Source organism: Choristoneura fumiferana, chromosome 11, assembly GCF_025370935.1.
Source record: "Choristoneura fumiferana chromosome 11, NRCan_CFum_1, whole genome shotgun sequence".
NCBI classification, from domain to species: domain Eukaryota; kingdom Metazoa; phylum Arthropoda; class Insecta; order Lepidoptera; family Tortricidae; genus Choristoneura; species Choristoneura fumiferana.
In genome coordinates, this window is record NC_133482.1 from 18,179,275 (window position 1) to 18,192,520 (window position 13,246).

At 39.1% G+C, this 13,246-nt stretch overlaps 1 protein-coding gene across 1 annotated transcript in view; it reads right to left on the reverse strand.

The window, feature by feature from the left end:
• Positions 1-4,411: 4,411 nt before the first annotated feature.
• The window catches only part of LOC141433034 (sodium channel protein Nach-like), a 10,834-nt gene continuing 1,999 nt past the window's right edge, over positions 4,412-13,246 (reverse strand). Inside the window, exons 2-10 of the mRNA XM_074094865.1 lie at positions 12,672-12,865; positions 11,386-11,513; positions 11,025-11,151; positions 10,226-10,375; positions 9,514-9,572; positions 9,400-9,458; positions 8,671-8,845; positions 8,179-8,288; positions 4,412-4,621 (exon numbers count right to left, since the gene is read on the reverse strand). Coding sequence (XP_073950966.1) covers positions 4,500-4,621; positions 8,179-8,288; positions 8,671-8,845; positions 9,400-9,458; positions 9,514-9,572; positions 10,226-10,375; positions 11,025-11,151; positions 11,386-11,513; positions 12,672-12,865 — 1,124 coding nt within the window. The 3' untranslated portion in view covers positions 4,412-4,499. The remainder of the gene's footprint in view (positions 4,622-8,178; positions 8,289-8,670; positions 8,846-9,399; positions 9,459-9,513; positions 9,573-10,225; positions 10,376-11,024; positions 11,152-11,385; positions 11,514-12,671; positions 12,866-13,246) is intronic.

Genomic DNA, 13,246 nt, shown 5'->3' on the forward strand with positions numbered 1-13,246 from the left:
TAAATTAAACATTTTTTATTTCAATTTTACGGTTTCCTCGCTGCTATAAAAAAACCCTAACATCGAAGGCTTTTCACATGTGGGAGGAGGAGTATGGGGGAAGCCAATGTTCAACGTGGTCGTCCTACAGTTGATATGATGGTAATGATGACAACTAAGTTAGATACGTGTCTTTACCACGTAAAATAACCTGTAAGGAGGAAGAGAACGGTGGAGCAGACGAGTCCTCGAATGGAAACCACGGACGAGAAAACGTAGTGTAGGGCATCCTGAGGCACGGACGGACGACCTTTAAAGGTTGCTGGCGGCGGATGGATGAGAGGGGCTGAAGACAGAGTGTTATAGCGCCATAGAAGAGGCCCATGTCCAGCAGTGGACTGCTGTAGGCTGATGGTGAGGACGAGAACTCACGAATGATGTGTAAATACTGTCTCTATTCTAAAGCCTTAGGTCTAACTTATATAGTCTATGTTGTATATTGCGGGAGAGTGTGTGTGAAAAATTGTTTATTTACGGCTCCAAGAGTACCACCACCAAACAATTACTTTTCTAAAAAATGGTTTCATTAATGCATTATAACACAATACAAATGCTTTTCATTCAATTCAATGTATTTCGATAAAAACGCAAACGTGTATCTGATTTCATTTTATAATATAATATATTATATACAGCCGATATGATGATGATGATGATGTTTGCCTTTGTACATCTTATTATCCTGGGTTTTTATGTACAACAAAGAGTTTTTAATACAATACAATATATTATAATATAATATTATTTTTCTACTCCCATAGTATAATAATCTGTCAAATCCAAATACTGTAAGTTGCAAGCTTTCCAAATACTTTTTTCATTTCTAAAATTATGTCGTAGAAAAAGTTATGTATGAAACTCGTGAAGGCTCGTTTTATAAACACAGACTCGTGAAATAATGACCCTTGTTATGTTACAGTAGCATAAAATACTATTATACCGTTAAAACTCAAGTGGCAATTACTTTGTTTTAACTATACTCGTACAAGTACGAGTACATACCTATTAATTGATTACAATAGTTAACGAAAACATTTTACTTACATAATGGCACTATTACTTATTGCTTTCATACACACAATAACAATGATGAGCATCGAACACGATGTTTATCGATGCTTGTATGTTACACGTATACTATTTGTAACAATATTTATTATCGTAGAAATAATAATTACTGAATAGTGTTAACTAGCCAAGGTTTTACATACATATTAAGTTTGTTTACAAATACAAAAATATTTGTGAGCAATGTGACGAACAGTTTTATGTGTTTACTAACAATTGTTTTATCTCTGATAACGTCAATAAAAAAACCGGCCAAGATCGTGTCGCACACGCCTAAAATAGGGTTCCGTAGCCATTACGAAAAAATCAAGTAATATTTTTCTAAGGATTTCGTATTTTATACGGAATCTTCCAAGTTTAGGTATATTTTATACCTTAGGCTGCTATTTACTCATAAACTACTAATAATTCTCAAGCAAACTTAGCCGTTATAGTTTTTCTTGAAAGTTTGGTATACTTACTACCATCCTGATTTTTTTTTAATTTTCCACCCACCGGTTTAGATTTTAGAGGGGGGGGGACGCTCGATTTTAATGAAAATTTGCACTTTAAAGTTGAATATTTCGCAAACAAATCACTGAATCGAAAAATCGTCTTAGCAAACCCCTAAAATACCTATACAACGATACCCCACATATAGGGTTGGATGAGAAAAAAAAACACCCCCTTTACCGTACACCAAAAAAAAAATATTTTTTATTTTTAATTGTACTATTTTGTCGGCATAGTTTACTAATAGGTATATTCGTGCAAAATTACAGCTTTCTAGCATTGATGATCCCTGAGCAAAGCCGCGGACGGACAGACAGACAGACAGACAGACCGACATGGCGAAACTATAAGGGTTCAGCAAGAAAACTAAATGAGAAAGCAAGATAAATACAATTATTTCCACAAAATACGATGACAAAACATTTTTCACTTATATATCTGTACCTAATAAATAACCAATATTCTGTTGTGAAGTGGGCGCGACGCCCATCCATTGTCAAATTTTAGTTATTATTTGCTTAAAAACGTTAAATAAATTTAAAAAATCAAAAAACCCGACTGCCTTAAAGAAGAAAACAAGTCTAGTGGGCTAGAACTTTGTTAAGTAGCTAACTTAAAGTTCAACAGTCGGGACCCATTAGGTAAGAATTTTTGAGCGTCACGATTTAAATGGGTCCCGACTGTTGAACTTTAAGTTAGCTACTTAACAGAGTTCTAGCCCACTAGACTTGTTTTCTTCTTTTTAGTATTTTTTAAGGCAGTCGGGATTTTTGATTTTTTAAATTTATTGTTTTATTTCACACTTTTCTGTGAAAATGGTATATTAAAACGGTTATAACCGCTATATTTTTAGAATGGGCTCATTATTAGCTTTTATTTGATACCCCACTGGATAGGTTTGAATAAAAATTATATTTTGGATACTTACAATTTGGCGCCAAAAATCCGCCATTTTGATTTTTGTCACTCACGTCATTAAGACAAATCCAATGACGTACCATTTATCAAAATCGGTTTAGCCGTTGAGTAGTTACGAGAAGACATAGGAATAGACATACATACATACATACGCGTCAAACACATCCTTCTTCGCAGTCGGGTAAAAAGATTTACTGTCAGGTAATATTAAGCAAATATCAAAATTAATTCGCCTCTATTGTCGCAGAAAGATACTAATTTTATGAAAATTATAACGAGTTTAGAAAAATATCTCCTGTTGTAATAGATACAGTCCAGGGGCCAGGGAACGGTATCATGACCTCCAATTAATTGGACTATGAAAGTGATATGAAACTAGAGTCAAAAGATGCCTTATGGGTGCACAAAGTTTTAAGAACAAATAAAAAGAGAAGCATTAAACAACATAGGATGGAGCCAAACGAGCGTAATATTTAAGCTGTGAGTCACGTATCTTCGGTCGCGTAATTTTCGTTTCATACAATGTGCAAAACTCATTTTCAGTCGCCGTGTGGCTCAAACTGTACCCTAAGAGTAAGTTTTCGGTTACAAAATACGTCTCGATCGCGTTCGCTTTAAAATCTCAATTTGTATCGAAACACGAACATCGCAACAACTCGCAACTCGCAACTCAAAAAATAACGCGTCTGACCTCACCCTTAATAATATTAATAGACAACGTACAATACAATACAATGGCTCTTTATTGTACACCGGAAATAGTAAGCGATACAGAAAACAGGCACACAGAGAGAAAATTACAAGGTAAGCAAGCCGAGGCAGTTATTTTAAACACAGCCGACTGTATTCAATAAATGAATTTGTGGACTTGTTTAAAGGACAGTCCAAGAGTCATATCTTAGAATTGTTTAATTATCTAAATTAAGATTATAAGAATGTACATATTTAGTTTTAATGACTTGCCAAATGTGACTGGTGTTACTTGGCCAATGAACGAATTTGAATTTGAATATTGTTAGCCCTATGTGAGCCCTATAGATATTATTATTAAATCAATTTGAATCACAGTCGCAATGACCCCTGGCACGAATAGACATTATTTGTACACATCGTACCAATTGCATGTACCTAGCAGCCCGGGTCAAGGCCCAGCGAACATTGGCTTAAAAGTTGAACGGCTCATGTTTTGTTTATGTTTCGTTCTGGCAATGTTTATTTAGACTTGAAGTTCAATTCAAGCCAAGATTTCCTACCAACACAGGAATCCGACTGACCATCATAAAATCTTGATCGTTTGCATGCGCCAATATGTGGAATGCGTGTTTTAGTTTTTTTTTTATTAGGGCAGACACCTTATATTATAAGTATAGTATATTCAGTGTTGTAAGGGATTATAGAAGAGATTATAGTAATTAAGAACAAAGCGCAAAGATGTAAGGGATTGCGGTGTGCTGGTCTTAAGACTATACTTACTCAAAATAAAAAGCTGTCGGACTGTTAGAACTTCACATAACTATAAATAATGACAAAATATTTTTTTATTTTTTTATTCGAATGGATGGCAAACGAGCAAGTGGCAAATATAAATAAAATCAACAATTAAACTAAGATTGATTCTTCCATTGTATCGTATTGTTATTAATATTGTTATAATAAAAGTATTAAAATTAACATTAAAAAAGAATAAAGATTAAAATGTCAAAGATACAATAAAAAATCACCACTAAAAAAATGTTTAAAATAAATTAATATATTAAGTCTATCTTTTACATTATTTCAAGCAATAAAAGATTTATTTTATTATTATTTACTAATTATTTATCTTCGTTCTTAGTAAAGTTTTTTATAATAATTTTAAAAAGTAAAATACAAAAAAGTACTATTATTACCATTCTTGAGATACGTCCTTTGACAGGCAGACAGGCAGCGTAGCGATAGGGTTCCGTTTGTGACCATTACTGTACGGAGCCCTGAGAAACAGGTCAATGCAGTGTCATCCGCCTCGTGTAGTGGTGGCGCCACCGGACCGTGCAGTGGAACACCAGCTCGCACAGCGTCACCATCGTCAGGCCGAGAACACCCACCCATTGGCTGCTGAGAGATGCTGTCGACAAATCAACCAATAGGATAGACTTGTTTCATTTCTGTAAGTCCACTTCAGTTAAGTGGACAATAAACAGTAAGTAAAGTGCTCTGTTGTTTTGTGTAATAAACGCTGCGCAATTTAAGATTGGTTTTTTGGAATCTTTTTGTATTTTTTATTTTAATTCCAACTTTTTTGTTACTTTACGGTCATTCCGTAAAACCCATATCGCAAAATACAAACTGAAATATAGATGCATAGAAAAACCAGAAAAATAAGACCAGCGAATCGAACCCAGGTCCTCGGCATTCCGTGCCACGTGCTATACACGTATACCACTACACCACCACTGGACAGTGATACAGACACGAATTTCTCCTATGCACCACATATCTCAGCTTGTTTTGTTTTTTCTTATTTAGTCACTTAAGCAGTGACACTAGCGACATCTATGCTGTAGCCCTCATCGAGAAACTTTCAGCACCCCATTGGAACTAACCGCTCACCCCAATCAATCAATGTACTTCAGTACCCTTAGTGTAAGTTTTCGGTTACAAAACACGTCCCGATCGCGTTCGCATTAAAATCTCAATTTGTATGGAAACACGAACATCGCAAACGTTCCGCTAGAGGCGCTGTTCATGTTTCCATACAAATTGAGATTTTAACGCGAACGCGATCGAGACGTATTTTGTAACCGAAAACTTACACTAAGGGTACAGATAATTGAATTACCAAAGAAAGAAAGAAGACATTTATTCACATTCACAAAGACACACAAATACATCAAAATTAAAAAATATCAACACAAATAAAACAAAAAATACACGCAAAAATATACGCAAAAGTGAACATTGTCTTACGCGGTGAGCACAGCCGCACACGCATGTAGATCGTGATTGGTTAGATCAGGGTTTCTCAAACTTATGACTCCACGTACCCCTGTTAAAGTTTCTAGGCGATAGCGAACCCCCCCCCCCCAAAGAAAGTAATAAAATTGACTGTTGGAGAAACTAAAAATAACAAATACAAAAACACTCCAAAAACCAATCTTAATCATCTTGCTAGTCTTGCAGCCTGGTGGTTTTTGGAGTCACGTAAACCTTGTCACGAACCCCCTACCGTCGAATAGCGAACCCCTAGGGGTTCGCGTACCCCACTTTGAGTAACCCTGGGTTAGATTATATGCGTCAAACGCATTGCGCTTAACGCAGCGTTTATCATCTAAAACAATCGAGCGCTTAAAGTTAGGCTTTGATCGTAGTTTGAAAATGTCGCCAACAATGTGACGTTATATTTTGAATGAATATTTCTGGTGAAAAATTTATGCAGGCGTTCGGAGTTCGGGCTAAAGCTACGTTGCTACCAGAGTTGTGCGAGGATGTGTTCAAGTCAAAGTCAAAATATCTTTATTCAATGCAATGATTTGTTGCGAGGAATGTATTTGTCATGAACTAATAAAAACGTTTCATGGCACCGCAACCTTGCACGCTTCAGGTGGAACACAGCCTTATGCAAATACATAGGTTGTCACTAGGATAGGGTTGCCATATGAAGAAATGAAAAGTACTGACAAACATCCGGACACCGCCTTAAAAGTCCAGACATTACTTGTAACAGAGTGTTGGGGAATTTTCTTCGATAGCAAAAGAGAAATGCAGACACTCACCGAAGTTTCAGGAACGCTGCTCGTGGGGGCCCCCCGGTGTTGGTCGTCCACAGGCGTTATATCAGGCTTTGAGTACACTGATTTCTTGTTCGTGCTAGAGTTTTCCAATTTTTGGATTGGATTTTGAGCGGAGCGGTGACGCTGCACGCACACGGCGGTAAGGCGGTTTTTCGAAGAAGTAAAATTTGATGTTGGCAGCACTGTCTTAGAGATGCAGCATACATTCAAACTTGCTATCGATTCAGCTGAATTAAAATTAGTTAGAAACAAATGGCCATCTTGTGCTAGCTAGATGGTAAATCTATAGAAATACGGAACACAGAGATTTGACGTAAGTTGAAGGAAGGAGGTGCCGGCGAGGCGCTGCTCCACGACACTTCCATTAATGCCACGAAAATTATCCATACAAATGTACGGAAAAATGTGTCACAATGGAAAAAATAATAGTAACTCTAACTACTCGCGCTAATGTGTGTAACTTTTTGGTCTTAACCCTTTGATTTCATTAAAACCAAATAACAAAATTAGATTGTAACTAGTTTTAAGCAAATAATTGATTGAAATCTCTTTAGCTGTAAATTTGTCCTATGTTAAATTGCTTTGAAAGAAATATTATTAATTTTGTTAATTATGTTAATTTCTAATAAATAAATAAAATAAATTAGTAACTATAGGTACTTAATTTATCATTTCACTCGTAAAAAACGGTGTAATTTATAATGTATCATGAAAACAAATATTTCTTTTTTTTTCAATAGGGTCATTTCTAAAAATCCGGAGACTTGGCAAGTCCGGCCGCAATCCTGACTAAGAGTCAAAAATCCGGTCATGTCCGGACAAATCCTGACGTATGGCAACCCTATACTAGGAGGAATGTCCTGGATATATTTTGTGGAACTACGTAAGGGCTAAAATAACATTCTGAATATTTCGGTGGCAAGGGATGATATCAGAAGTGACAATATTCAATAGTAACAAAACCAACGTATTCAAATTAACGCCTACTAAAATATTGTGGCAAATATTTTATATTGACTATGCGAGCAGGCGCTAAGGCCATCTACAATGTGTTGATAATTAAATTGAAAACCTCAGATGTATGTTTTGTTAAGTCAGTGCTTAATTCTACTTGACTTTTAACTGCACTCGTAATGTACAATTAACAGTTGTGCTTCTCCGTTTTTTGGAAAAAAATCACCACTGACAGGAAAACGGCCACTATTAGTCTTAGAAATACCTAACTTAAGTTCAACAGTCGTTACTACACACACACACACAAACATCGCGCCTGTATAACCCAAATGGGGTAGGCAGAGCACACGAAACGTTACCGCTTCGGAGCCACTTTTAGCAATTTTAGGTTTTAAGTTTGACAAAAACGGTACAATGTTGACTGGTTGCTAGTCTGTCGCCTAGTCGTTACTATATTATAATTAATTAGGTACTGAGAAATATTGAGCCGCTCACGATTTTGAATATGTCCCGACTGTGAACTTTAGGTAAGCTTCTATTAAACAGTTCTATAGACTTGTATTTTTTTTAGTTTTTATTTGAAACATTTTTAGGCGATCCAGTTTTTATTTATTTTCGGTCTTTTCACCTTATTGACTCCTACTACTTCATTAAGTACCCTAAAGCCTTTAGACACCTTATATATTTACCTAGGTGCTCACACATATTTTAAACTCGATCGTATTATCAATCGTGTAAGTGCGACGTGCGTTTAGATATTTTTATGCACCTAGCCAACCCTAATTTAATAATATGTAAATCTGTTTAAAAAACATACCTCGTGAACTGCGATTCTTTACAGATTTTAACTGGTGTTTACACATGTGCGTTATATACATTGAATAGATATTAGCCAACCCTAATGTCGACCCTGCAAGTACTTTAATCACATACTGACCGATGCGCTCAAACCAGACCTCGTCAGGCTCGAGGGTGTACAGGTCTTTCTCCATCGTCGGGTAGAAGAAACGCAGCAAAGAAATGTTCGCGATGTCCTTGATGCCGTGACTGGAGAAGAACAAAGTCATCCTCAAATCAAACAAATTAACAAGGCAATGGCTTGAGAATGAGTTGAGAGGGTTGAGATGTCGTGAGATTTGTGGCAATCCCCCAATGGTTTTAAAAGACCTATCCAACGATACCCCACGTTAGGGTTAGTCGAGAAAAAAAATCACCCCCACTTTACGACTAAGGTAGGGCCGACAACGATGTGGGTGGTCCGCACACGTAGAGCTAGACACAGCAGCGCGTTCCCGACTCTTTACTGACAAGCTACGAAGACCTGAAGGTGAAGCAGTGGAATTTTTCTGCGTCGATGATTGTTGATCATCAGTTTCGGAACGATTGTGTTCGAAATTCTGGTGGGACTTTGAAAGGCAGTTAATCTCACGTAAAACTGTCCCGGAGCATCTTGCGTAGGTGGTTGAAGGGCACGCGATTGCTGACGACAGTGTGAGCGGTGCGCGCGCAGTCGGGCTGGCAGTCGGGACAGAACAGCGCGTTTACTGACTCCTCCGGCAGGTGGAGCTGCGAGGAGGTGCTAGGGAAGCGGTTGAGGAACTTTTCTGTGTGTAAATAAATACAAAGAAATCATAGATAATACAAGATATATTTTTTTATTCGCATACTACTCGTAGATGTTGGCCGTGATTTTGTCCGCGTAGAATTTGTTTATCGCTATCCCGCGGGAACTAAATATGCAATTTTCCAGGATACAAACTATTCTTTGTCTTTCCCCGGGACTCAAACTATGTATACCTAAGTTCATCTAAATCGATTTAGCGATTTAGACGTGAATAGTAACAAACAAACTTTCGCTTTTATAATATAGTGGGAAGGATCGGCAGTCGTGGAGAAATGGAGAGGAAGCCTACGCCCGAAGAAGGGCGAAGTAAAGGCTGCTTGGATGATGATAATGATGATTCTTCGAAATGTGTAAATCCTCAAAAGTTGTTTTAAGTTTGTGATTACTTGGGTGCCACTAAAGTTGAGGTCACGCACACAGAACATGTGGTGTAATGAAATTTACTCATTCAGTTCATTCATTCTCCTTTTGTGGAATCAGCTCTTTTTGTAGCTGTAAGTGTAATCATTCACTTCAACTCTCGTGGTACTACACCTCGATGTTTATTGAGGCAGAGAAGATGGTCGAGTGAGCAGACGAGGTCCTGGCGCGGGCTGCAGCGTGTAGGGCACGCAGCCGCAGAGGTCCTCGATGGCGCGGCGGCGGCACTCCATCAGGCACCACGAGTAGCTGGGCTGCGAAGACCCACTCTTCATGCGGCATCCACGCTAGCAGACATAAGCAATTAAATAGTTAATTATTATTGACTCTTCTCCATACGCCGTTGGAGATAGACCTCTTCCATATAACTGTTTCGGTTGGAAGTGGCTTGCGTCCACCATGAGCCCCGGCTTCAGTCAGGCAATTCGTCCATCTTGTTGGTGGATTGGTCAATTACAGGGTAGGGAGCGTTAGTTGTAGCTGCGGGCCGCAAGCTTAAGGTGCTGCCTTTCCTAGAATCGACCCAACGCACGTCTATACCTACGCTGTGCTTGCCGATCCGCAATCTCCATTCGAGATCTGTTCGGCCCAAAAGCCAGTGTTCTGCGTGCTATATGGCCTACCCATTGCCACTTTAACGACCTAATTCGCTTTGTCGGTGACCCTTATTCTTCGTAGAGAAGCCCCGAGCATAGCCGTTTCCATAGCGCGCTGAGCAACTTTGAACCTATTAATTTCTCTAAGACACCAGTAGCCTAAGTCTTACTGTTTAAAAAAAAAACAAGAATTATAAAGATTCGGGCGTTACTATGCTATCAATGAAATACAACCTGCTCCTCCACAACCATATATGATCAATAGCTACATCTGCGCGGCATATATACATAAATACAAATTTTTCAACAAGACAACTTAACGTCACTTCACAAACTCAACGCACCAGAAATTCCGGAAAGATGCTGAGACTTGAACTGGCGAGCTGCGTCCGAGTGCTTAGCTTGAAGAAGACAACGGCATTAGGTTGTGTTCTCTGCACGCGCACCCCTCCTCCCTCCAAGAGGGGGTACTCCATGCCATCGAATATCAGCACCTGTAAAAATCAAGTTATTACTCAAAGCCAGAGTCAAAAATATCTTCATTCAATTTAGACGAGGCAAAAAACAAATTGAGACATCAAAGAATATTTCAAAAACTATGTGGCAATAAAGGCTGCTAATGCAAGTATCGTCATTCGACCTTTTTAATCTGGGACAACGGTAGTGCCCCGCCAAGTCGAGCAAATCAAAGGCACGGCCGTACTTTTTTTTCATTTATTTGTACTTCCTTTTTGTACTGATTTTTGGTGAGCAATAATAATTTCTATTGTATTGTACTTTCTGAAGCCTAATTTCAAGTTTTGAAAGAGGGGTGTTTTAAGCAAACAGTAAAGCAGGGTATTTTATTCCAGTTCTTCCTTTCCTGCGTCATCCATCTTTTTTACTCTACCATCGTTTTGCTCTCGAAGCAGATCGCCGCCATAGACTGAAGCCCTGCTGGCTGCTGGACGCTCTGAGACTTCCTAATACCCTGCCTTGCTTCCCTACCTATCTAACAAATCTCAGGCCAGTGTTTTTTATATCATGTTCAAGGGAAAAACTGGCTGATCAATAATATGTATAGTTTTTGTCTTTTATACTTTTCTTTTACAACTACGTCTCCTTATTCAACTCTCCAACTAGCTAGCCGTTTGCATGGCTTACCTCTATTCCGTGAACTGGCCTTCTTACTAAACCAAAGTCGTCAATGTCCTCTCGATAGATCACGGAGAGCCCGTTGTCCTTTCCCTCGCGATCCAGTACTCTCGGGGGATTCTCCATATCGTACGGTCTAGAAAATAAATTCCTTGTTACTTGCTTCTTGGTAATTCCGATGTCTTAATAAAAATGGCTAGGGTCGTTTAAGGAAGAAACCAATGGGGATCAACCAAAGACTAACGCAAGCATCATACAGAGCCTAACGGAAAATGCATGTCTTCCGGCAAATTGTTGAATTCAATTGCTAAGGGCAAATGGTTTACGAGTGCAAAGCTGTGGATAAAGGCTAGTGTTAAACAAAACTTACTCGTATCGAGAATTGAAAACGCAACAGTAACCGACTGAGGTGACCCGCATGGCGAACAGATAGTCACAGGGCATCTCTTTCCCGCGCCACGCGCACTTCACCAGCATGGAGTCACAGCTCGGCGCCAGCTGCGGAGAACTCTTCAACATGTTATCTGTTTCTTTATTCTAGTTCGATTACTTCAACACAGACTTGAATTGGTTAGAAAAAGATACTAGTAATGTCTTTGAAACAAAAGTGGTACTAGCCTTGGCTCCTTGGAACGGCACCGATGCTCATTCAGGTATGCCAGAGTTAAAACTCTAGAGTTTTAGGTCAGTGGATCAAATATCTTACCACAACGGAAGGACTGCTCGCAACTTTGGTCAAACTAAACTAAGCATCGGTGTAATATATATTTTTTTAACTGAGTCTGAGCGTATTTAGTCTCTTTTGACAATATTTATTTTCATCATTAGCATGATCCTTATCATATCAGGCATAAAACGTCCACTCCTGGACAAAGGCTTCCTCCTTAGACCTCCAGTTGCTTCATTTGGAAGCAGCTTGCATCCACCGTGAACCTGCGGCTTTAACCAGATCATCTCGTTGGTGGACGTCCTGCGATCCGCGGTCTCCATTGTAAATCTTTTCAGCCCCAAAGCCTTAACGCTGCTGGCCTCTTGATGATGTCTCCTTTGTTCGGGATAATACGGACTGGACGACCGAAGTACTTGTTCGAGAAGCTAGCGTGGCGTAAATCGGCGTGTCGTGCGGTGAACGGGTCTTTGTGTATGCCAAAGCATCGTCTGCTTTTGTGGTAGCTTTAAGTATGCGGCAACTTGCCGCCACCTTTACGTCTACCAAATGTGCAAACACACATTTAAATTAAAGCTAAAAAAGCATCTTTTTGATTACCAAAAAGAACAACCTGTTGGTGGTCGAGTTGCTTAGGTACTTGAGACGTCCCTGATTTTATTTTACTTATTATTATTTCATTGTTATTATTGAATTTCTTGCTACTATTTTATTTTATTTTAAACCATCTTATACAAATTTTCACGCATATATATGTTTATATTTTTAATTTATAAAGATATAATATACTGTTTTTTTTTCCTTTCAAGCAATAATTACGCGTTCAGTTACGTGGGTGCCACACTCACCGGGATCAGCTGAAAACCAGCGCTGCAGCCCTGGTTATAGGGCTACGGCACATGTTATATCGGTCGGTAGCTTTTAGCGAATTCACATACATTGTAACTTTCAACTCTCCATCTCAAAAGGTTCCAGATCCTAGAACTAACCTGTAACATGAGCAGGCTAACGTTATAGTCAGGAAAACCGTATTGGCTTGTGAGACGTCGCAGGGAAGGTCCACTTGCTGCTCCTGGATGGGCAGCGCCGGAGACAGCAGCGCCATCGTCTGCAGCCTCCCGAACTGCAGAAGACCATTCCGGAGGTCCTCGTGGAGTAACGGCGGTACTCATCCCTTTCCTTCCTGGTAAGGAACCGGATGAAGATATTAGAATCAGCGACCTATCCACGCTTCGCACGGGTGCGACTTTGAAAGAAAGTGGCGAAAAAGTAAAGGAGCTGGATGATAAGGAGTATGAGATGAGTATGATATTTGGTGTGTAGACAGCTGGATTTTCAGAATGACGCATCGGCTACTTTAAACTGATATTTCCTCGAATCCACATCAAATTTAAGATATCTTAATCGTTGAGTCTAGACATGATTTAATTGATCATAATCGTGTAAACCCTAAAACAATATTTCTTGGCAAAATAGTGAAGTGGTTCCCTTTGCCTTCCAGCGCAGTTGCTGGAGTCTGGAGTTCGTAGTTGGAAACAGAAAGCGCTGCTGCCAGGGTCATCAG